This window comes from Lactuca virosa, chromosome 5 (genome assembly GCF_052849685.1).
Source record: "Lactuca virosa cultivar CGN04683 chromosome 5, Lactuca_virosa_CGN04683_v6, whole genome shotgun sequence".
In the NCBI taxonomy this organism is placed as follows: Eukaryota; Viridiplantae; Streptophyta; class Magnoliopsida; order Asterales; family Asteraceae; genus Lactuca; species Lactuca virosa.
The window spans coordinates 308689646-308716336 of record NC_136430.1 but is presented as its reverse complement, the minus strand read 5'-3'; the positions used below and the strand labels follow the sequence as shown (position 1 = coordinate 308716336).

General features: G+C 41.5%; 1 protein-coding gene across 1 annotated transcript; it reads left to right on the top strand.

Annotated features, from left to right (window-relative positions):
* The first annotated feature begins 8026 nt into the window (after positions 1-8026).
* On the top strand, positions 8027-8771 carry LOC145113054 (uncharacterized). Its single transcript, XM_079049159.1, has 3 exons — positions 8027-8040; positions 8147-8193; positions 8302-8771. Exons 1-3 carry the CDS (start codon positions 8027-8029, stop codon positions 8769-8771), a joined length of 531 nt encoding a protein of 176 aa, XP_078905285.1.
* The last annotated feature ends 17920 nt before the right edge of the window (positions 8772-26691 follow it).

Below are 26691 nucleotides of genomic sequence, written 5' to 3'. Positions count from 1 at the left end.
ACCATGGATTTCATTACAAAGTTGCATCGGACTACGCGTGGAGTGTATTCAATTTGGGTTATCGTGGATCGATTGAACAAGAGCGTGCATTGTATCCCGATTCAGTAGAGTATCTCTACGGAGAAGTTGGTTGAGTTATACATCAGGGAGGTTGTAGCACGACATGGGGTGCCGGTTTCGGTGGTTTCAAACCGGGATGTCCGGTTCACTTACAGATTTCGGAATATGTTCCATGACGAGTTGGGTACCCATCTCCATTTCATCACGACATTCCATCCGCAGACTGACGGGCAGAGCGAGCGGACTATCCAGACCTTGGAGGATATGCTTCGGGCGTGTGTTTTGGATTTCAGTGGGAGTTGGGATACATATCTTCCATTAACGGAATTTTCGTATAACAACAACTATCACATCATCATCGGTCGGCCTCCTTTTGAGATGCTTTATCGAAGGAAATGCAGGACCACGATTTGTTGGGGTGAGGTCGGTCAGCGAGTCATGGGGAGTACCGAGGTGGTACTCAAGACCACTGAGTTGATACAGTATGTTCGGAGTAGACTCCAAACAGCTCATAGTCGGCATAAGAGGTATTCCATTTAACGTATGGTCCATTAGCATGGTCCAGACATCAAGACTTGGCGTGCTAGCCTTTCCTGGCGCTCTCCTACCAGCCTTACCAAGCGTTTTCCTGTCAGCCTTACCAAGAGCTCTCCTGCCAGCCTTGTCTAGCACCCACGCCTGACGACCTCCGGGCGCTCGCTTGACGACCCCTAGAGGCCTGGCCCAGCTCCTTGCAAGCTGGGCCTAAACTGGATGGGCCCAAGGCCTGACTTAATCTCCCTTTGACCTAATTCTAAGAGAAAAAGACATAATTTCCCTTCTGACCTAATGGTCCCCTATAAATAGAACATGTCCCCCACCTTTTTAAGGGATCTTCTCTCCCCTGACAGAAACCCTAAGGGACTTCTCTCTTATCTCCTAGCATCTAACCAACCGCCATGGCTAAACACATCATCGCCAACACAAAGATGGTTCTTTCTGGCTAGGAAGAACCATCTCTTCTCTTCCATCCGGACTAACTTGATCGTCATAGCTTAATACCGGGGCACAGTCCCTAGGGCAAGGCTAACGACTTTGCTGTGATGTATGCCCAGGTATCTTGCCGGAAACCCGCTGACGGCACCACCTCCAGAATTTCGATCAGGAACCAACTCAGAAGACCCAGTGGCCTAACGGCATATCACAACAGTTGGCGCCATCCGTGGGACCAAGAACGAATAGTTGTCATCTTTTGGTCTCAGCCTCAGTTTCACCTCCGGTTTGTTCAGATCTGATGCGTTTTCACCTCCGGGTTGCTCAGATCTGTTCGTTTCTACCGTTATTTGTTCGGCTCTCGCCAAGATATGTTCAGATCTATTTCCCAACGTTCAGATCACTAGATTTGCATCGTCTCTTCCCTCAGATCTTTAGATCTGATCCATTTCTTGCTCATTTGAACACTGTCCAAGCCAGCAAAGATCTTCTCAAATCCATTTTCGTTCATGCTTTGGCGAGTTGTTCAACAGTTTGGGAAGAAAATAAGCTTTTACAAGTTTTTACCCATTCTTTGTTCATTTCTTGGTGTAATAATTTGAGAAGAACATAAGTTTTCACAAGATCCCACACCATTTTTCATCTCGTATGACTAACATAATCCATTTTTAGTTCATAAAAACAATTTTCAAACATAAGAAAACTCTCTCATATCTCGAATTGTATTCCTTTTTTGCCCAGACCTCTAGATCAGCTTCGTCGTTTTCATTAAGATCGCAAGATCCGTTTTGTTTTTATTCATTTGAACATTTCCGAAGCTTGCAAAAACATTTTCAAATCGATCTTTGTTTATATTTTGGTGTTTTGTTTAAAAATATGAGAAAGAAGAAAAGTCTTACGAGTCCTTAAACTCTTATTAGTTCATATCACAAGAAAATCCCTTTTAGTTGGTGACTTTCTGTGTTAAACTTCATTCTTTGAAGTTGGTATTTGTTTACACAACTCTAAAGCTTGTACATATGATGAAACTCCACAAACCCCAAGAACCATGTTCATCAAAATGTACCTTAGAGGAACGAATCTCGAAAATTGAAAACACAAGAGAAGTGCATGTGTTTGTTTCGTTGAGGAGAAAAGAATTTTTTATCTCTCTTATTGGTTCATTTTCATGATTTCGTCAGAAAAATGGGGAAGAAAGAAAGTTTTATGACCTTCTTTACATTTACCAATTCATATTCCCAGAAAACTCTTTTTAGTTGAAGTTTTCATAATACTTGGTGTTTTATGCAGCATATGCTTGTAAACATTGTTATAGTATTTGTACATTTGAAAAACCCATCAAATCAAACCCAACTTCGAAAGTTGGACAACTTTACAGCTCACAAGTTGTACAAATCTTATCAAAAATACAAGAAAAGAAAGTTTTAGGAGTTTTTAAACTCTTATAGTTCATATCACAAGAAAATAATTTTTAGATAAGGATTTTATGTATACATTACATAGCCATAATGCTTGTACAATCCATAAATTTCCAAAAAATCATTTATTCCTTCAACAAAATACATTTGATATTTTTGAGACTTAGCCTCAAAAGTTTACCATATCTATTTACTGTTTGGTAAATAAAAAGGGCATGGTTCATATTGCCTAGTACAAATCTCGAAAACTACAATTAAGAGTTCATAAATTATAAAAAAAATATGCAAAAGATGGTATACACTTGCTAGTTGCTTCCCCACAACCGACAGAAAAAAAAGGGGGCAGGTGGTCGACCCCACCATTGCAAGGTATGCATACAAGCTAGAAGACAAAACACAAAAGACAAGAGCATCCTTTGTGGGGCCCACCTGGTCCTTCGTCTCCTACAAATCCCGTCCCTGGCACTGGAAGCCATGGCCACACCATCCCCGGTTGCTGGTCATTGACGGTAACCCAATCACCTCCGGTTGTAACCTATTTCACGGTAACAACCTCACCGGTCAACTCCAATTAATCAGCAACACCTCAAACTCCATTGTCGACCTCTTTCAGATAACGGACAGAGGCTTCGCGTCTCATCTCTGGACCAACATCGTGACTGCCAATCACCGCTAGCGGCCCTGCCGACACCCAGTCCTTATCCATCTTTCCCCGACAGTGGTCGCCGCCAATACATGAAATAAAAGTAGCATCGGACGACTACTTCAATCCGATGCCGCACCAAAACCATGACACCAGCCGCGGTGACCGCGCGACCCGACAAGCTCACAGCTTCGATTTGTTCTACTGACGGCGAGCTTCTGACGAGTATCCACCAATTCACCACTGATGAGAACTCGAAATACCCGGTTGCATGTGTCGCTCTTTAAGGCACCTCACATGACAATCGTGAGAGTGAGAGGAAAACGACCATCATCTGCAACTTTCCTCGACTTCGACGAAGCACTGACAGCATCAAGTGTTTCCCCCTTGTTTCTTCTTCACGAATCGCCGACGGTGACATGACCCAAATCATCACCGATCAGCCACCTCTTCTCGATGATTGATGATTGTTGCTCCGTCACCACTGTGACCAACAACGATAGCAGCTTTGGTGTCTCCTCCGTTCAGCGCGACCCAACCCAGCACAACCCTTTGAATCTACGGTCCATGTCTGTTGTCCTTTCACCACAACGACCCTCCGACAACAACAACCTCAACTGTCGAACGTCACCATCACTGAACCATCTTCAACACCGGTGACCCAGTCAACCTTTGTTCGGATCTTCTCCTACGGTCGACGGGAAACGAATAGCAAAGACAAAAGCATCGACATGGACTACTAGATCTCAGTCAACGTTTTTTTGGGTAGTTCATCCCAATGGATAGATCGTATGAAGAGGCACACGTGGGCCTAGAACTACTAGTCTCACACATTTCAAAAAAAAATGTAAGGGATCTAACATTGGGCTCAAACCTTGCAAAAGGGTCATTATTTTTGACCTTGGGCTCATTATATCACAAGTGGGATGTAATTTTTCAACGTGGGTCCCTGTTAAGTTTTTATTTATGGACCAATCCATAAGTGGGCTAATCTTGCAAGACAAGAATTCAAACGCTCAACGCCCAACTGCTACAATCCCACTCAACAAAGTTCATATTTAGAATACGTATTGCAGTCCAATCGACTCGATATTTTAAAAAAAAAGTCATTCACGCTCGCGTGCTGCAAGCTCCGCCCAACAAAATACGTTTTTAGAACACGTATTAGGGACTGGTTTTGCTCGACATTTCCAGAGAGGGAGAGAGATAGAAGAATTGGGTCAAGTATTTTAATGAAATCCAAAAACTCATTTTGGGCTTCTTATATTTTATCTTGGGCTCCTCCAAGCGAGCTGAACAATTTTTGGGTTCCCATTAAATCGGATTTTTAATGGGTTAGCTCAACAACAAAAATGATCATATTAAAAGTCAAGAGCATTGTTTTGAAAACCAGACCGGACCGGCCGGTTCAACCGGGAACCAGTAAGTCTACCGGTTCTCTTAAGCCTGAAAACCGTTTGTAAACAAACCGGTAACAAACCGGCGGTTCAACCAAAAACCGGGAATAATCGGACTGGTCAAACCGGACAAAACCGAAATCCCAATAAAAGATTATAAATCTCTAAATATTATTAAAAGAGAACCTTTAATTCTAACTTGAAGAAATCAAGGCTATTGATTGTATTTCAATCCTATATTTTCCACCATTGGATTATTTGCTGACATCATCTTTGTCAACCCTTTTATTTTTGTCCACAAATTTTATAAAACATATATTACGTTTTAAATTAGGAAGTCTATTAATGACAATTAAATCTCACCAAAAATAAAATGAATTAAATTAGGAATTCTATTAATAACAATTAAATCTCACCAAAAATAAAATGAATTAAATTAGGAATTTTATTAATGACAATTAAATCTCACCAAAAATAAAATGAAAAAATGCTCTGCCCCATCCCTCATTACCAGTACCCCTACCATCTATCCATTTTTTCTTTACATAATTTATCTAACCTAAGTTTTGTAGAGGGAAAGAAAATGGGGAAAGAAGAAATAGAATATATGTCGCTTCGATTTGTGTAGATCAGTCTAGTGTTCGATCATCGTTAAAGAAGGAGGAATGATATAGAGATAAATTTCTTTGGATTCTAATTTAATTTGGTCGTAGTTTAGATCGATTTTGGGTACGTTTTAGATTGTGTTTCTTTTATTCTGTTTCAACTATGAAGTTCCAATCTATAAAACCTTTCGACTTAAGTTTAAATCCATAATGGTTACATTTTCTGAATTTGCTTTGATTTTTGTTCTTATGATCTGTATTGTTGATTTTGATTTTTTAAGTTATAGATATCTGGAGAGCAAAATGATGGACACAGCAGCATCGCTACCTCTCATCTATTGTTTCAATTTGGAAGATATGTTCACTAGGTAGTGAATTTGTATATGTCGATTTTCTTTTTTCTTTTTACATTTTTGTATATTCATTTAGTCAATGATTTTTTTGTGGCTTACCAGGTCGTGAATGGAAGATATACTGGAGTCAATATCTATAATGCTTTATCCAATCGATCCCTTCCTGGATTTGGAGATGGAATTTAAACCCTTATATCATTGAGTGATCCACATATTCTACAACTCAGCAAAACCCAGTAGTGATATGTGTTTTGATTTATTGTAAAAAACATCTTTAAAAATACAAAGTGGGCTCTCAGAAATAAGTTATTCACTTATCCCTTTTTAATATTATAAAAAAAACATCTTTTAGACTCAATAGCAAAGAAAAGACAAAGTTATAGTATACCATGTAAACAGATTACATCGATAAATCTTATTGGAAAATGTTTGGGATTGATTAATTTTGGTTAATTTGCAGGGTTTTTTGTTTGGTTAACTTGTGTTGTCTGGGCATGCTGAGAAGCATAGTAAGAACCTTGCACAACCTTATTCTTTCGTTTAGCTGGTTTGAATCTTCTTATTGAGTTTACTTTCTCAATGATAAATGGGTACACCCTACACTCTTGAAAATAGGGTTGGTAACATTGTGAGTATCAAGGTTTTCTCAGCAATAAGAGAATATATTAGTATAAAAGTTGCAATATAAACCATTTTTAATTACATAATAATAACTAAACAAATATATGTGAAGGATTATCTTTATAATTTAAATTGCAATATATAACATAAAAATCGTATGAAATTTTCATTGTTCCATTCCATGCCTCACAAACATGTTTCTGGAATGGAATTACTTATTCTATTATCTTGCTTTTACGATTACCTATCCATTCCATTTCTTTGTTGTTCTATTCTTTGCAACCTCACATATCTCAAAAAAGTAATTCAGAAATCCATCATACAATAGAAAATGTTTTATAAACTCCTATAAGGGAATAAGAAAGATAAGACTAAATGAGTGTATGGTGTTAATCTAATTATGATGTTCTTTCGTCTCTATTTGCATGTTTCTAGCTTGTTTGTAGTATTGTCTATAAACTATTGTTGTTATATTTGAAAGTTCATTTTACCATTTTCATCTTTTTGTGTGTATATTTTAATCTTTCAGGTTTTTTTAAAGTATTTGAAGGACCGTTTCTGCTTGGGAGTGGGGTGAAGTCAAGGGCCTAAAACTGGAGGGTAGTTGTATTTAGAGCCACTTAAATATTGAAGATTTTTGTTGGCATTAATTTCAATAATTATATGTACCCTAGAAGAGATATCATAACCATAGTTTATTTTATATAATGTTTTTTTGTATATTTATTAAATGTTGTACAGGTGATGTCTACAAGGTGTTGATATTTTTTTGTTGGCAAGTTATTACGCTATGTACCACCCCAATAATCTATAATATTTGTATAAGATGGTGACGATTATTATTTTTTATTGCAGCTTCTCTTCATATTGATTATCCAATGTGGTTTGAGTTCTGGAATGTTGCCGCTGAAAGGATTCCACGTTGTGGGGCGTTGGAATTAATTACAGAATGAGGCATGATTTATATGTCTTTTTGGGTATTGATGGAAATGTTTAATTCTTGCTCATATAGATTGATAAGTATTTTACAATATGCTCTTTTAACCTTATATTAGGACATTTTCTGGAAAAAATTGCTTTTAGTATTGAACTTTGAAAACAAAAGGTTCATATATAGCATCGTACTCTTAAAAAAATGACTTTTTTGAATTATTTTTAGTTGATATGGAAAGTTACATTTTTTGTATATTGAAGATCATTTAAAGGATTGTCTTCTGGAAAACAAAATATTCATTAATAGCATTAAACTTTGCAAAAAAGTTCATTAATAGCATCGTAGTTTCAAAAAATGACTTTTTCGTAATTTTTTTTGGCTAATCTAGAAAAAATTTATTTTTATGTACATTAGAACTCATTAATAGGATTTTTTTGAAAACATTTTGTTAATGGAAAATACATTTTCATTTTCTTTCGCATATAGACCATTTATGTAAAAAAAACATTTCAAATATGGATCATTTATGTATTTTTGTTCACAAGTGAACCATTTATGTAATATATAAATTTAAATGTTAATTAGTAGGTCATTAATATGACAATTTTCTAGGGAAATTTTGTTTTTAGTATTGAAATTTGCAAAAAAAAAAGTTTATTAACGGCATTGTACTTTAAAAAAAATATTATTTTGGAATATTTTTAGATGATATTGAAACGTTTCATGTTTTCCAACATTGAAGCTCATTTGTAGGACAATGTTCTTAAGTTACTGTAATAAGGTCTTCCTATAATAGTTGATTGACACTACCCAACTATCCCATGCAAGTTAATGGATTTATGTTGTTTTAAATGTGTTAAAATGCTTCACTTAGGTGTTACTCAGCACATGGTCTGCGGACTATCCACATTGATTTCATGATTGAGAAGAACACATCACATCGACCAAGATCAGACCATCAACCATATTAGTGACCCCCACTGAGATTAGCAATGTAATTTGAGTAATCATCCAAAACAGACAATGAACTTTGAATTGTAATAAATCTAAAATCAATTCCTAAATTGTACATCAAACTTCCAACGTTAAACCTTGAACATTTTCAATTAATGTTATCGAGTTGATATGCATTTGATTATTTAGGTATATCGTAAATTGTTTAGCTTCCCCTGTTGAATTATGGCGTGAATGTAAAGTTTTACGTTTAGTCGTAAACATGAGGCTTTAGTTTGGTTGTCTAACTAATGATTTGGATGAGACAAAAGCATTTGATGAGTGGATTCTTAAAATTAGTGAAGGTAATACTGGTGGCCCTAATGATGGTGAAGTTGAAGTTGAATTTCTAGAAGACGTTGTTGTTCGCTCTACAGGTGACCATATTCATTCAAGTGTATCCACCATTTATCCATCATTTGAAAACCATCTTGATGATCCATCATATTTTCAAGATAAAGCTATTTTGGTACCTACAAATGAAGAATTCGATGCTACCAATGACTACATTTTAGGATTGATGAAAGATGAAGGGAAAACATATATGAGTTCAAATTCTTTGTGTGAGATAGAGTTACCAGATTTTTTTGAGGAATCAATATACTCTTCAGTTGTGTTGAATGGTTTTAAGGCGTCTAGAATTTCCAAACATAAACTTACACTAAAAATAGGTGTTCCAGACATATTACTTTGTAATATCGAACAAACCAAAGGACTATGCAATGGTGCTAGGTTACATATTGTTAGGATTGGAAGACACGTCATTGAAGCCTGAATCATATATGCTAGATTCTTCAACGAGACTACTTATATACCTTGCATGAAGTTAACTCCGTCTAATAAAAAAATCTCATTCCGTTTTTAGCGGAGGCAATTCCCCATAGTTGTTTATTTTGTTATGTCCATTAACAAAAGTCAATGACAATAATTATCAAATGTTGGATTATACTTGCGTAGGCCCGTCTTCACTCATTGCCAGTTATATGCTTTTTGTTTCTCGTGTCACAAGTGAAAAATGATTGAAAGTAGTCAAAGTACTCATATATAACGAGGAAGGTCGTCCAACTAATAAAACAAAAAGTTATGTCTACAAAGAGATCCTTCAACGATTATAGATATTCAAGTGTTTCATTGTCTTTTTTTTGACATTTCAATGTTACCAATAATACTAAATTTGTTTCTGTTACTTTAATTTTTTTATATTGCCAACTTTTTTATACCTTTATATGTATATTTTTATATGTTCTCCGCGTTTTACGCGGGTCATAATCTAGTTTTATACTAAAAAGAAGTTAAAGGGACCCTCGCTATAATATGGGAGATCCGTTCCTTGATCTCTCAAAACCCACTCACTCCATTCCTTTTATACACCTTTCAAAGCCTCCATTTTAGTTTTTTGGGCGATGTGGGATAGACTTAAACAGTGACTTTGAGGATTCTCTTCTACATTCAATAAAAGATTTTTTTTTTCCTTTTGTCATTACGTTTGTAACAAGATTTTAAGGAGTAAGTTTATAAATGATTTTAAGGAGTAAGCTTATAAATTATTAGAATTTGAAATCAGAATGTGCAGTTTCATTTTAAATGTTCAAAAATCATGATATATATATATATATATATATATATATATATATATATATATATATATATATATATAAGGAGTAAGTTTATATCGTCCGGTTCATCCGGTTTTTAGGACCGGTTCGACCGGTCAAACCAGTTGAACCATCGAACCGGTAAGACGAACGGTTCAATGTCCGGTCCGGTTTTTAAAACATTGGTCAAGAGTCATCCACCCCGCGCTCGAATACCGCAAGCTTGCTAGACAAAACAAGTATTCAGAATATATGTTGCAGTCCAACCCCCTCTATTTTTTCAAAAAAAAAAGGGGGGGGAGAATAGTAGTAAGCTACTACTGCTATCCCGCGAAGCGCTTCAAAGCAATCTCAAATCAGTCCATGATTTCAAGAAAACATATCAACTATCAAACATGAGTATGTTGTCTTTTCAAGATAACCACTCCAACATTGCGGCACTGAGAACGGACCGACGATAAGCTCGCAGAGCAAAGCTTGGTCAATAGAGCATTTGCAGGGAACTCGTGGAGTGTGCACTGCTGAACAGCCACCCAAAGTTCCCCCCAGTAGGCATAGAAATATAATCCTCTACCCGGTGCTGGCTGCAGATCTCATCCCCATTGTCGGGGCACGGGCGATTTTCCTCCAATGGTATTTCTATGAACAACTTTCGACTGTGACGGGACCGCAGAAACCATAGAACAAGCGCGTTGCATCTACGAACCCCGGAGCTCGACACAACAACCACGTCGAATAACGGTCTCAAGGACTGCATGGCGAGATTACGCTTCTTAGCATGACAGAAAAGCTCAAATTGAAACCCGGTGTTAGACACACATCGACCTACTTTTGATACAAGAGCCAAATAACTTGCTATAATTATTTACAATGGCATGTACAAACGAACGAGGCTCAAATGTGTATGCACGAACCAATACAAACATAACAACTCAAGCAGAACTACCAAAACATTGGTCTGTTGGACACTATCAAGCTGTGAACAAGCCACACAACACCATGCAGAAGCGTTGACTCTATTTTGAGCAAAGAGTCGAACTACATAACACGGGAACATTGTATATAATTATGCATCCCTGAGAAGACATTAGTGTTATAAATGAAGGAGCAACTTCATGGCCCAATACTCAATGGTCGCGTTTCCTAAATCCCAACATCCGCGCCAACCAGTTCTTGGAAAACTCTTCGTCCAGCTCTCAGTAGCCCAAACTTTCTGCAAACAGTATTATTATGTCCAAGACAGCGGGGCACCGATTGTCGCTACAGCTAATGGTGTAGCAAAGCATCAAGTGCCTTTACATTCTGGACGAACCAACCACTCGGACCGGACACATAAATTGAAGACTGTTAAGCCCAATCCTGCTAAAGGTTCATAACCCTTGCCTTGAGTCGCTTGGTTTCTCAGCCTGACTCCATTATAGCGGCATGCTCCGCTTGTAAGGTTCAGACACAACCTTCGCTTTGAGCTGTTTGGCATATCGCCTTAACCCCACTATCATGACGTGCACTGCGAACAATGCTTGAAGGTTCACAACCTTTGTTGGTCCATTTCCACGCGATGCCATCTCGTGTGACACATTCTTGGTCGTTGGCTGCTAAGCCTGATCCATTTCCACGCGATGCCATTCCGTGTGGCATGTTCATGAATCGGTGTTGCCTGCCTCTTGACAACAGTCTTCCTATCTATCGTCATGAAGATAATCTCGTTGTGTATTCCTATGGCAACCTTGTCATACCCGCCATAATCCGATACAGCCACCTGCGCCACCTGAAGATGGTTACCAATGCTCGTGAGAAACAGACTATGAAGATGATTAGTGGTGACATCCCACCAAGCTGATGTAAAATTTTGTGCCAAATAACAACCTAACTCCACATATTAAGCTAGTGGTCCTGCTCCAGACAGCAACCTCGTAGCCTAATTCCTGGCAGTCGTGCCCCTCACCTCCTACAAGCAGCTCGCTTCCCAGCTCTCAGCGGCCTCGCACCAACCGTCACCACAACTCGTAACGCCACAAAGGCTCAGCGATCGCAGACCTCTAAACCCAGTCGGTTCCACCAAGTCGTGAAATATAAGTCGGGCATCACCACGCACCACTGAAGGAATCCAACTAGGCATATCCCGAGCAAGAAACACCTCGAAGATGACCATTGGTAACTCCCCGCCAAGATGATGGGAAACACCATCCCGTCCTGACGAAAATAGCGGCCCCCTCTATGCATCATCATTATCGGAATAATTGGCCCTACATCTCATAAGAACAGGCCGATGGAGCCTATCCCCCGAATTTGGAACGTGCATAGTCTGCGCCACTTTCACTCCTAGCGCAAGGAGAAAAAACAAAATAAGATAGGTCAAGGGCGATGGCAATGTAATCTGACTCCAAACGGATAATCACACCCCGATAACCAGTCTCAAGGCTAGGCCCACACTTGTGTAAAAATTATAGTCCACCCAATGGAGAGATGGACTCCTCTGGAACAATCTAGATGTTCTTTAATATTCAAGACTTAATTATCTCAATAAGAGGTTGTGCACATTTACCAGATGATAACAAGGACTGATCATCCACATCACTTGAGCGAAATCAATGCAAGAGTGCAACCGTTAGGGTTCAAAGTCTCATAACCTTTCCCTAAACATGTCAGTCTAATTCAAAGGCCCACGACCTTGACCACGTCATGGATAAAGGCCTTAAAGGCTCGCAACCTTTCCCTTAGGACAAGAATACCCAAGTCCTAAATGCCTCAAGGTGACGACCTTGGCTTAACTTGGATGACCAGGCCCGGAGTGCAACATTCCTTGGCCCATGACTTAGAGCAAGGTCTTAAACGGTAATCAGAAAAGTCTAGCTAAAAACAGTACCATAACAAAGCAGATCAGTCAAGATTCATAAGAAGGGACCAACCAAGGTCTCGGCCTAAAAATATAGGCTAAGGACTCGAAGGAAAGACGAGCTACGAGCTCGTGAATCTGAAATCCTACTACAATGTCAAACAACTTTGGCCAGGTACAAATAAACTCCCGCTTAACACCCCACAAAGCAAGTTGGAAGCACTCTCAGTGTTCGCTTAGGGTAGCTGAGTTGTTTTAACGGGAGTTTATTCCCCCTTGGAAAGAAATCCCTCTGATGGAAGAAACATGAACAAATAAATCGCATGGACCGACATTATCCTTGGAGAAGAAACTAAACCAGCATAAACCATCCAATACCGAAGCCAGGAAGTTCAAGACAAAAAACAACCCACTAACTCTGCAACAAAATCAACCTTGCTCAAACGTTCACACACCACGACCCCGCTAAACAAGATATGCTTTCAGAATAGGTGTTGAAGCTCGATCCACTTGGTTTTTGAAGAAAAGGGGGGAGCAGTACGCTACTACTGCTATGACTCAAATCATTTTGATGCAGTCGTGATAGAAAATTCGGATCGACTTATAATTTGATCGTGTTGTCTCTTCGGATAACTGCTCTAGTGATGCGATGGTCAGAGCCATACCATCAAGCCTGAGAATCCGCTTTTAATTACTAAGTGCACGCTTTCGAGGCAAAGCCATGAGAAACTCGCAGAGTGAACAAAGCACTAGTGTTGTCATCCTAGACACCCAAAGTTAAATTTGGGAAAGCTCTAAGAAACCTCCCACATATCACATTCACAGAGAAAAGCTCGGTTTGAAAATCATTTATAGGGGACTCACGAAATGTGTACTGTTGACCAGTCACCCAAAGTTTCCCCACGGACATAGAAATACAACCTGTTAAATGGCGCTAGCTGCGGATCGTATCTCCCTCGCTAAGTCACGCATGTTTCCCTCAACAATGTTTCTATGGACAACCTTCAGCCGTGACCAGGAGGCAGGAATCATGAATCGAGTATGTCACAGTTGCTTTACGAGCTTCGGATCTTGACAAAACAGTCACGCATAGTAATAATCTCAGAAACCGTATGGCGAGGTCGTGTTTCCCAGCTACCCTGGCACAACATCTTATCGACACCATTTTCACATAGAAGCCTTGTTGAACATGACGTCATTAGCATTCGTGCCCTATATCGCATTATGAACAGCAGCCACATTGCATTACATCGCTCGGATCATACTCTTGAGGTGAAAAGAGTACCAAGCCAACCAGTGCTGCATAAGCCCATCACGCAACACCACATCTCTTGTGGCCAAGGTTTGATCGTTCTTTTTTTCTCATTAATGCATTATTGCTTTGGTTGTTTCCAGTCCATTGTCATTGGTTGCTCACCAATCACATCGGACTGGGGGACTTGATAACGTATGGTCCATTAGCATGGTCCAGACATCAAGACTTGGTGTGTGAGCATTTCCTGGCACTCTCCTGCCAGCCTTGCCAAGCGCTCTCGTGTCAGCCTTGCCAGGTGCTCTCCTTCCAGCCTTTTCTAGAGCCCATGCCTAGCGCTCACCACCCGACCTCCGGGCGCTCGCTTGATGACCCCTGGAGGCCTGGTCCAGCTCCTTGCAAACTGGGCCTAAAATGGATGGGCCCAAGGCCTGACCTAATCTCCTTTTGACCTAATTCCAAGAGGAAAAGACAAAATTGCCCTTGTAACCTAATGGACCCCTATAAATAGAACTTGTCTCCCACCTTTTTAATGGATCTTCTCTCTCCTGACAGAAACCCTAAGGGACTTCTCCCTTATCTTCTAGCATCTAACCAGCCGCCATGGCTAAACACATCATCGCCAACACCAAGATGGTTCTTTCCAGCTAGGAAGAACCATCTATTCTCTTCCATCCGGACTAACTTGATCGTCGGAGCTTGCTCCCGGATCACAATCCCTGGGGCAAGGCTAACAACTTTGCTGTGATGTATGCCCAGGTATCTCGCCGGAAACCCGCTGACGGCACCACCACCAGACTTCTGATCAGGAACCAACTCAGAAGACCCGGCGGCCTGACGACATACCACAACAATACGGACAGACACTGATCGGATCTAGAGTTACAGGTTAGGGATATGGTTCTCCTGAAGGTGTCACCTTGGAAAAGTGTCATCCAATTCAAGAAGAGGGGCAAATTAGGCCCCAGATATATCGGTCATTTCAGGGTTTTGGCCCGGGTGGGTCGGATTACATATCGATTGGATCTTCCCGATGAGCTCAGTCAGATCCATAGCACATTCCACGTCTCTTAGTTGTAGAAGTGTTATTGGATGATTTCGCAGTGATTCCATTGGAGGATATTTAGGTGGATAACCGCCTGAATTATAATGAGAGACCGGTGGCGATTCTTGACCGGAAGACGAAAACCTTGAGGAACGAGGTTGTTGAGTTGCTGAAAGTCCAGTGGCACCATCGCAAGGGCTTAGAATGAACGTGGGAGCCGGAGGATGAGATGAGGGAGCACTACCCGAAGTTATTTGGGGCAGCGGACTTCGAGGACGAAGTCTGATTCAAGTGGGGGAGAATTGTAACACCTGTAACCCCAATGCACTGAAATTATTCATTTATTGCATTTTGAGGGTCCTCACGACGTGAGATCTTAGGGGCCGCGTCGTGAGTGGCCGTTGACCCGTTGACCCATGTTTTGGAGTCTCACGACGTGAGACATAAGGTCTCACGACATGAGCGTGGCTTAATGACCCACCCAACCCTAATTTTCGGGTATTTAAGGAATGAGAGGCTAGGGTTTCCCATCCTCAGCCTCTCTCACCCTCTAAGCCTCTGGAAACCCTAGTTTTCATATCACCTTGAGTTGTTGTGCATTTTGATTGTAGAAACGAAGGAAAAGGAAGAAGAAGAAGTATCTTGGGAAGGAAGTTGCTTGGGATCATCATCATCATCATCAGCTTTCATCTTGTTTGGACCATTGTAAGTATCAAGACTCAAGCTTTATTGCATTTCATGGCTAGATCTAGGCTTTTGGTCCATTTTCTTACGATTTAGCTTGGTTAGAGTGGAGTAAATCCATAAAGTTAGCAAGTTTATGGATTTAAATGGCCTTTGGAGTCTTATATCCTTCAGATCTAGGTGGAGTAATAGAGTTTGCATGAGAACTAGAGGCCATATTTGCACCTTTCGACCATAAATGGTGAAGGGACATGCAAGGTGCATGCATGTCCATAAAGCAAGCATTTTTATGGACCATTAGGGTCCCCTTTAGCTTATGGAAGGAGTGAGGTTAAGGGCTGAATGGATTAAGACCGTTGAAATAGTGGTTTTGGCTTCAAATCGTGCTCACGACGTGAGACATAAGGTCTCACGACGTGAGGATAGGTCACCGCCCCCGATGAGTCGTCTGAGTTAGGAATGAGACACAGATTTGGATCGGACATGTCTCATGACGTGGCCAAGGATTGGTCATGACGTGAGGCACTATTTTGGGCTTTTGGGCCTTATTGGGCCTTACCGTGTTTTGGCCCATTTAGAGCCTTGTGTGTCATTCGGGAAATTGGGTCTTTTAGGATTAGGCCCATGATGGGTTTCAGACCCATTTAGGAAGATGGGCCGATAGTAGGCTTTTTGTGTTAATGGTTGGGCGTTAGTTTTGGACCAAGTAAGGAGGAGGGTAAAAGGGTCTTTTACCCTAAGCATTGTGCCAGTAACTTAGATTTTTTATTATGGGTTGAGATCCAATTATTAATTGGATATTTATTTGATGATGTCAGCACGGTGATTTTCCGGACTACCAGTCTGAGATTTGATCTGTGTGATCTACATCGAAGGTGAGTTTCCTCACTGTGTTTAGCGGGTCGAAGGCACCAATGTCGGCCCATGGTTTGATATGTTAGTATGCTAGTTGTCTGCGTGACTCTTTCATATGTTATGTGTAAATGTTTGTCGGGCGGGGCCTGATGACTATTCTATATGCTATTATCTTTGCAATGATCACATGTGTTTGTATGATTATATGTTTATATGTTTATATGTATATCAGAAGGGGACCGATGACTGACAGATCTGTATACCGAGTGGGGCTCAATGCCGGGCGGGGCCCATTATGTGTTTATTATGTATGATATGTGGTATTTTTAGGAACTCTCTAAGCTTTGTGCTTATGATTTTCAGTTTATGTTTCAGATACGTCTGGTTCAAAAGCGAAGAGCCCGGGATGATTGCAGTGCACACACCACCTCGTTCCGCATTTTATAATTACTCTAATGTTTCATGATGTATTCGACACACTATGTTCTATCTTGATTTAATGATGATGTTTGGATTACAGTTTTATTAAATTAAAAACGAAAATTTTTTATCAAAATTTTTGTGACGTTTCATCTGAAGTAGCAAACTCAGGACTGAACAAGGCCCTCTCAGTGAACATCTTGGTGATCTCCGTCACCAACTCGGTCATCTATCTCAGTTCTAGGTACTCTTGGCGCCAGTCTTTCCCTCTCCACCACGGGAACATATCCCGTACGGAACATCTCTGAGAACCGCTCCCAAGTCACCTCAGCCCTCTGCTCAGGAATGTAAGAACTAGTCACCAATCTCCACCAATCCCTTGCCTCCAACCTGAGAAGGTTCAGGGCGCACATGACCTTCTGGTTATCCGGATAAGAACATGTGAAGAAACAATTCTCCACATCAGACAACCATCTCATTGCCACAATCGGGTCCTTGACCCCATCAAATTCTAGAGGCTTTGTCTTATCGAAGTCTTGTAGCTGCAGCAACAACAGCCTCAGAAAGTGCATCATAGCGATCATCGAATAGCTCGATCATGGCAGTCTTGAGCAACCCAAACAACTCCAGAGTATCCACCCTGATTGCCTCAACCACTTCTACAATAATGATCCCACGAATCTCCTCCTCACTCAGACCTGCCTTCCAGTGCTGCCAGCTCCTAATTATGAACCTTCAATAGCCGCCATACTTAAAATATACCAAGGAAAGATAAAACATCATAACACAGTGCTCAACACAATAGGCCCTACTCCTATTAGTTCCTTAGTAACCTCGAAATACCTCCTGAATCTCATACGGATCAAGTGCTTTCAGTAGTACGGGCTCATACTACCCTCCACACCTATCTGTACTCAATTCAGAATTCATCCCAAGGTCCTAAGTCAATGCACTAGAGCACTCCTAGGTGTGCTAACACCCACTTCTCATACGAACCATAACTAACTTCCTAGGCACTCTTCCTAGGATTATCCTTGCTCCCGCACCACCGTTTGCTTTTGTGCATGCTTGTTGTACACAATACGAGATCAGATAGATTGTCGAATAATCGACTTTGTCCTAAGTCCACAACCAAACAAGGAACGGGAAGTAAGGCTAAGTCGATCATTCTAAGGCTATTAAATCCCAACCATATACAACTAATCAACATACACGCAACAATCACAAATCAAGTAATATATATCAGGCAAGCAACTCCCTATGTCATAAGGCATCACTGAAATTAGGCATTTATATCCAACAGTTCCTAAAAGAACCTTAGCTTATCCACTATCATGCTTTCCTAACAGTTCACATATCAGTAAAATCAAAACTCATTACATACAACAGGTATGGGTATTTTGGAAACCACTATCCTGTTCGGGCTCTGGCTGACAGTACACATCGCATCCCCTCGTAGAAAACTAAGGTCGACTTAGGGATCCATGTCCCCGACTCCATGCCAACAATCAAATAGGAACATGACATAGAATTGAGTTCATGTCTCTAACTCATCCGTTCTATAAAAATTATTTTCAAAATGTTTTTGTGAAAATCATCGGATCCTAGTTTGAGATTGGAATCACACGAATGTTAATCCAATTCACTCAAACCAAGGCTCTGATACCAACTTGTAAAGTCCCATTTTTCACAACCAAAAATTTCCTTTTTAAATTAAAGAAAACATCGGTTGATAATCCAAATTAATAATTACATATATCTTCAAACGCATTTAATAGAAAATCAGAGTTATTAGTTCATTGAGGAACACCATTGCTGACGATGTGTGTGTACAATCACACCTCGACCCAAGCCCGATCAAAAAAGTACTTGAAACCATGAAATCAAACTGTAAGCAAAATCTTAGTGAGTTTCCCCAAAATACCACACATAACCAAACAGATAAAACGAACAATGGGCCCAATCAGTCATCAGACTGGAATACCTAACTATAGTGGGTATGTTGGCCTTACCGCCTCAACCCAACCGCTAATCCTAAGCCTCCATGCATATGGCTTATAGTCGGCCCGCACTAGGTATCTTGGCCTTCAACACAAAGCAGGACCGCCTCAATCTAAACCAAACACAACATGTCGACATGTAAGCAAACAAGGATAAAGTACGCACATAATACATACAATTATCAAATCACACAACTCACTACCGCCTACTAGTCCTCACACAGCACACTGTCCCACTAGCATCTAACCTCCATGAAATGCATAACCATAAGTAACAAGAGGTGAGATAGCCACCCGAACAGATGATCCTACCCTAGAGCCACAACCAAATAAGGAACATGCATGAAGGCCTAGATCAAGAGTTCTCAGGCTATCCTACATAACCACATACAGTCCATATGACATTCCTCTACTAAAAGCTAACCAAAACTAGTGGGTTGGCATTGGTGCCTTTGAACCACGGTTACAGTAAGGAAAACTCACCTTGATATGCGTTTAGGTCACCATAGTAGAAACAAAGAACTCCACAAGCTTCGACTCACTTCTAATCACCTACAGGAAGATACTTGAGTCAATACCTGATCACAGGTCATAGTCACTTGTAACAGTGACTACCTTACATGAAATGACGAGTAAGGTTAAGTGAGGACACTTAACCCGTTAAGGACTTAAACACCTAAGAGCATCACCAATTAAGGTTTGACCTAGTCGATCTCGGGTACAATAATAATCCATGCAATACTCCAAATATGTGTCCCGAACTAAGGTTTCTGATTTTAGGGTTTTCTAAACCCTAGTTAGGATTTCCAACCCAAACACGTGCCAACTAGTTCTAAGGTTAGATGTTTAGGTCATTTAGTGTCTAACAGGTCGGACACCACCCACTGCCTCCCCGGGAAGTGTTGGCCGGCGATGGTTCATGGCGGCTGCCACTACCTCAGGGCGATGGTGGTGGTTTCGAGTTAGAATTCGACCAAACAAGCTCCTACTACATCAACCACACAAAAAACACACACTCACACAATAATACACGCACACAACCACCTTACACGGTGGCTGGTGGTGACATAAATCGGCAGCAAGGAGGTAGCCACCATGGTCGGCTGCCATGGTGGGTTTTTTCTCATTTTCCGACCAAACACACACACACACACAACATGTACGGATTTCAACACATAGAGAATACATACATTAACAGCGCATTACATACGTAAAACACACACACACACGCAACCACTGTCGACGGTGGCAACGACGTTGGAAGTAATCAGAAGGAGGGTGGTCGTCGGGACGACGGCGTAACAGCCAACGTGAGTTGTTTCATCACCACATATAGAAAACGGGGCAAGTGCTTTTCGGTTTAACCTTACCGAGAACAATGCAACAGCCTACGACTTCTGTTTGATCACAGCGTATCTCTTCGGTCTCGACAGATCCTTCCGACAACCCTTGTCGTCACCGGCATCAGGAGCAGAGGTGGTGTTTGGCGGTTCGGCGCAGCAGGGAGGGAATGGTGGCAGCAGCTGGAAAGACACGAAGATAAGGTGGCAGATGGCTTAAAAACTAGGGTTAGGGTTTGGTATGAGCTTTTTAAACAAAAAGATGAGGGGGAAGAGATGTCGGGTTTAATCCCGTGCCCAATTCCAAACATAATTCCTTTTTTTCAAGTTTAGTCCTCCCCTACAAAATCATTTTCAGATTAACTCCAAAATTTATCAAACATCCCCTGCCTTCCTAAATTCTTTACAAAAATAGTCTGAAAATTACACAATAACCACCAATGTCCAAAATTATGACATTCAACTCCCTGAGGCCAACACCCTGCTAAATTATTATTGATATAGGGCCAAAAAAATCATAATCAATTACATCCCGAAGTTTAGGGTTTATTTTTGAAACGGGATGTTACAAGTACCTCTATTTAGTGATAGACATTCCATTGATTTGGTGTCGATTCCTCTGTGAGGATCGAAGGTTATTATCGGGATGGATTGGTTGGGCCCTAATGGGGCCATGATTGACTGTGAGCGCCAGCTAGTGAGATTTCGAACCCCAAGTGGGGAGAACTGGTTATTCCTGGCGAGGGAGCTTCATATGAGCCGACTCTCTATTCAGCTACGAGGTCCAGGAGATATATTCAACAAGGTTGTTCGAGATTTTTGGATTATGTAACAGATACTCGGGTGGAGGGCATGACGATGTTGAATGAGGTGCCCATTGTTCGGGATTTCCCTAATGTGTTTCCTGAGGAGTTACCAGGAGTGCCTCCCGAGAAGCAAGTCGAGTTCCAGATTGACTTGACTCCTGGAGCGGCTCTCATAGCCAAGGATCTGTATCGATTAGCACCACCTGAGACACAGGAGTTGTCTACACAGCTTCAGGAGCTACTAGACAAGGGATTCATCTGACCGAGCAGTTCTCCGTGGGCAGCACCGATCTTGTTCGTGAAAAAGAAGGATGGTTCACACAAGAGTGTATTGACTACCGGGAGTTGAATAAGCTAACGGTGAAGAACCATTACCCACTCCCGATGATTGACGATTTATTTGACCAGCTCCAGGGTGCATCTTGGTTTTCAAAGATTGATTTGCGATCGGAGTACCATCAGATGAGGGTCAAGGATGATGATGTGCAGAAGACATCCTTCAGGACTCGTTATGGTCATTACAAGTTCGTGGTGATGCCATTAGGGCTCACCAATACACCAACAGTGTTATTGGATCTCATGAATCGGGTTTGCAAGTCGATGCTGGATCGGTCAGTCATAGTATTCATAGATGATATTCTGGTCTACTCAAAGACCAAGGAGTAGCACGAGGAATACTTGCGAGAGGTGTTGGAGACCTTGAGGAGGGAGAGGATTTATGTCAAATTCTCTAAATGTGAGTTCTGATTGCACGAGGTGCAGTTCTTGGGCACATCGTCAATCAGAAGGGTATATTGGTCGACCCGGCCAAGATCGAGGCTGTGATGCGATGGGAGGTTTCGAGGACCCCATCTGAGATTTAGAGTTTCCTAGGTCTCGCGGGGTATTATTAGAGATTTATCCAGGATTTCTCCAAGATTAAAGTGCCTTTGACCCTCCTGACGAAAAAGAATGTTACTTTTTTTGGGAGCCTGATCAGTAGTTGGCTTTTGAGACTCTAAGACAGCGATTACGCGAGGCCCTGGTTCTTGCGCTTCCCGAGGGTATGGACGATTTTGAGGTTTATTATGATGCCTCCATTTCAAGTTTGGCAGTTGTTCTTATGTAGAGGGGTCATATGATTGCTTACGCTTCAAGGTAGTTGAAGCCTCATGAGGCGAATTACCCTACGCATGATTTGGAGTTGGGGGATGTGGTTTTTTCCCTCAAGATTTGGAGGCACTATCTGTATGGGGTTAGGTGTACTATCTACACCGACCACAATAGTTTGAGGTATCTCATGGATCAGCCAAATCTGAATATGCAACAGCGGAGATGGTTGAATGTGGTAAATGATTATGATTGCGAGATCCTATACCACCCTGGGAAGGCCAATGTGATGGCTGATGCTTTGAGTCGTAATGCAATAAGTGCTCTTATTAGCAATATTTGTTTGATGATGGTTATTACTTCGTCTTTGTTGGATTTGATAAAAAAATGCTCAGGCAGAGGGATTGAAAAAGGAGAATTGGAAGGCTGAGCAAATCTAGGGACAAATTCCTTTATTTTTCAGAGACAGTTGGGGGTTGTTGACTCAGTGTGGTAGAGTTTGGGTTTTGACTACTAGTGGGGTGAGACAAACAGTTCTAGATGAGGCTCATAAGTCAAAGTTTCTGATCCATCCGGGGGCCACGAAGATGTATAGGGATCTAAAGTTGAGTTATTGGTGACCTTATATGAAAAGGTAAATAGCGTGGTTTGTCGAGCGGTTCCTAACTTGTAGGAAATTCAAGGCCGAACATCAGAGACCTCATGGCAAGATGCAGTCGTTACCCATTCCCATGTGGAAGTGGGAATAGATTACCATGGATTTCATCACAAATCTGCCAAGGACAACACGTGGAGTCAATTCTATCTAGGTCATTGTTGATAGATTAACCAAGAGTGCACATTTTATACCAATTACTGAGAGTATATCTACTGAAAAGGTAGCTGACATATATATTCGGGTGGTGGTGGTTTGGCATGGAGTGCCAGTTTTGGTGGTTTCGGACCGGGATGTTCGTTTCACTTCCAGGTTTTGGAGGAAGTTTCATGAGGAATTGGGTACCCAGTTGCATTTTAGTACGGCATACCACCCCCAGACCGACGGCTGGATTGAGGGGAAGATTGAGGCACTAGAAAATATGCTCTAGGCATGTGTGTTAGATTTTGGAGGAATTTGGGATACGTACCTTCCACTGCCTGAGTTCTCTTACAACAACAGTTAGCATGCTAGTATTGAACGACCACCTTTTGAGATGTTGCGTGGGAGGAGGTGTAGGTCCCTAATTTGTTGGGGGAGGTCGGGCATCAGGTCATGGGGAGTACTGATGTGGTACTCAAGACCACTGAGTTGATCCAGCAGGTGTGTGACAGGTTGCGAGTCGCGCAAAGCCGATAGAAGAGTTATGCAGACCGGTGACATTCGAACCTCGAGTTTCAGGTGGGGGACTTGGTGCTTCTAAAGGTGTCACCTTTGAAAGACGTCATCCGATTTCGAAAGCGGTGCAAGTTGGGACCCAAATTTATTGGACCCTTCAGGATTTCCGCCTGGGTGGGCAAGGTTGCATACCGGCTGGATTTGCCTGACGAGCTCAGCCAGGTCTACAACACCGTCCATGTTTCTCAACTTCAGAAGTGTGTGGTCGATAATTCCGCGGTTGTTCCTTTGGATGATATTAAGGTCGATGATTGCCTAAATTATATGGAGAGACCAGTGACGATCTTGGATAGGAAGACGAAGTCCTTGCGAAACAATGAAGCGTCTTTGGTCAATGTCCAGTGGCAGCATCGGAGGGGTTCCGAATGGACGTGGGAGCCCGAGGCGGAGATGCGAGAGCACTAACCTGATTTATTCATGACAACAAACTTCAAGGGTGAAGTCTAGTTCAGGTGGGGGAGAGTTGTAACATCTTGATTTTTCAGGTATTCCATTTTGACCCTTGGATTGTGAATTGTTTGAAAAGTTGGTCCCTAATGGCATTTTCATAATTTTTGGCCATGCACACGTACATTGGGCATACGCTGAGTATGCAGGGTGTACGTAGCCATGGTGTAAACCCTAATTTTTAAGGTTTGGACCCTATTTAAAGATCTTTATGGCCTCATACTCTCTCTTAACTCCAGCCTCCTTCCTCATTTCGAAACCCTAAAGTGTATGAGTGTATTGTGAAGCTTGGAGAGTCTTTTGGTGTTATTTTGGAGCTTTTGGTGGTGAAGGAAGAACCTTGAAGTTGTGGTGCTTCACTCAAGACTTTGGATCTAGCAACTACTCTCCCTTGTGCATATTCTGGAGGTATAAAGCTCCAACCTTGATGATGTTTCATTAAGAACTTGTTCTAGCTTAAAGTTGGCACCTTTTGTCCTAAATCTTGATCCTTGTGAGTATGGAATATTGTAGGACATTTGAATTGTCCTTTAAGTGGTTTTAGGGTACGTTAAGTTATAAATTGTGATCTTGCGCATTAGTTTCTTTCCATGCATGATCTAGGTGCTATTAATGAGTTAAAAAGTTAGGGGTTTTAGTTTTTGGTACTTAATAGCCATGCAAGATCATAAAGTTGGAAACTTTATGATTAAGGACATCTTTTTAGGGCTAGATCTGAAGTTTGGACAAAAGAGCTTAAGGATTAAGCTCTTAATGGAATGGATGGGTGGCAGCCGCGTACGCTACGCGTATGTGGTCAGCCCCTCGAATTTAGTCAAACGTGTAGCACGCCCCGCGTACATGCTGAGTACGCCCAACGTACTCGCTGAGTTGACTCTATTGACTCGATTGACTTTGAATTTGACATGGATTGTGACCTAGGGGTATTTTAGGTATTCTGAGATGTAGTCTGAGTTTAGGTCACTGTTATTCGTGAAAGTGACTGGTAGAGTCAATTTTCGGAGCAGCATATTGTTCAGCTTTTTCACCCGACTGTGAGGTGAGTTTTCTCATTATATCCATGGGTCGAAGGCACCAATATTGACCCATTATTGTGTTATTTAGGATGATAGCTGCTATGTGGCTTATATGTGTTTGTATGTTGGGTTGAAATATACCCTAGGACGGGGCCCACTATCGTATGTTCGAGTTGAAATAGACCCCAGGGCGGGGCCCACTATTGTATGATTGGGTTGAAAGATACCCCAAGGCGAGGCCCCAAGGCGGGGCCCATGTGTGTTGATTGGGTTGAAATACACCCCAGGGCGAGGCCCCATGGCAGGGCGTATATGTGTATATTGGATTGGAATACACCCCAGGGTTGTAACATCCATAAAAATCAAGCGAAATTTAAACTTTTTAAAACATTTAGAAACCAATAGTTATTACAAATTTGTTTTCAAAATAGTTCCATATCAGGGTATCCCAGAAACATAGTCATAAAGTGTGAGGAGCTGTACGATCACGCCTTTGCCTTCCCGAGATCATCTGAGGTACTTGAAGCCAAAACTGAAACTGTAAGCCCAAAGCTTAGCGAGTTCCCCGCAAATACCCATACACACAACAATACATATATAATCACAAACAACATACTATGGGTCCAATCAACAATCGCGTTGGAATACCCCAAGCCCTCAACCATTCGGTTGGAATGCCAACATACTATGGGTCCAATTATTCTCAGGATGGAATACCCCAGGCCCACAACCAACAGTTTGGAATGCCCACATACTACGAGTCCAATCATCCTCGGGATGGAATACTCACGGTCCACAACCATCGGGTTGGAATGCCAGGTCTATTGGCTTTCGCACAAAGCAGATAAGCCTCAACCACTAATCAAACATGTGCACATATATCAGCTGATCACATAACAGTCTATAGACAGACAAACCGATCTAACAGATCATAACAGCATAGTAACATCCTATCTGTCAGGATACTGATATAACGAATCATAGCAACATATAACATCCTATCTACCAGGATATTGATCTAACAGATCATACAATACTCAAGCATATAACATATCATGATAACCATCCAAAAAGGGTCGGCCTTGGTGCCTTAGACCCTTGGGTATAGTGAGGAAAACTCACCTCACACCTGTCGAACTGAAGTGATAAGCTCAAACTCTCAAATCACCGCCACGTACTCCACCACCTATAATTACCACAGGACCATATCCATAAATTTCCAATTTACCAAAATACCCCAGCAAACAACTGGTCAACCCTTGGTCAAAGTCCAAGTCAATGGTCAAGGTCAACAGCCCGTGTTGACCCGACTCGTCGAGTGAAATTCACTGGCTCCCCGAGTCCTTTCAGAACTCAAGAAGTCGTGAAATCCCCAGCTGGCTCGTTGAGTTTTTCTGCAACTCGCCGAGTTCATGCATGCCCAAAAGTCAGGAAAACCCTAGCTGACTCGCCGAATCAGTCAACTGACTCGCCGAGCCCATGCAGAAATCCTTGCACGACAATCTTCATCGGAATCGCCAAGTTGACCATGCAACTCGTCGAGTCCCTTTAGTCCTTTCTCCATTTAGATGCTTTTTAAGCCATTCCAAGGCTCCAGAATGTAGATCTAAGCTCCTAAGGCATACTTCTTACGTAAAGTTGCAAACTTTACATACACGCAAGGTAATAAAGACCCAAATCAATCTAAAGAAGAGATTCTAGGCAAGGGAAATGCACTATCATGCTAAAGGCTGAAACTTTATGATCTTACAGACCCAGATAAGCCTAGATCTAAAGTTGCAACTTCAAATCATGGCTAATACCCAAAATAGCATATCAACATTGTCAAAATGGCCCTAATTTCATACATGCATAGATCTAGGTAGAAGAAGGTCAAGGTAACAACTTGTTACCTCAAAAACGGTGCTAAGATGAAGAAGAACTCGGATCTACAGCCTT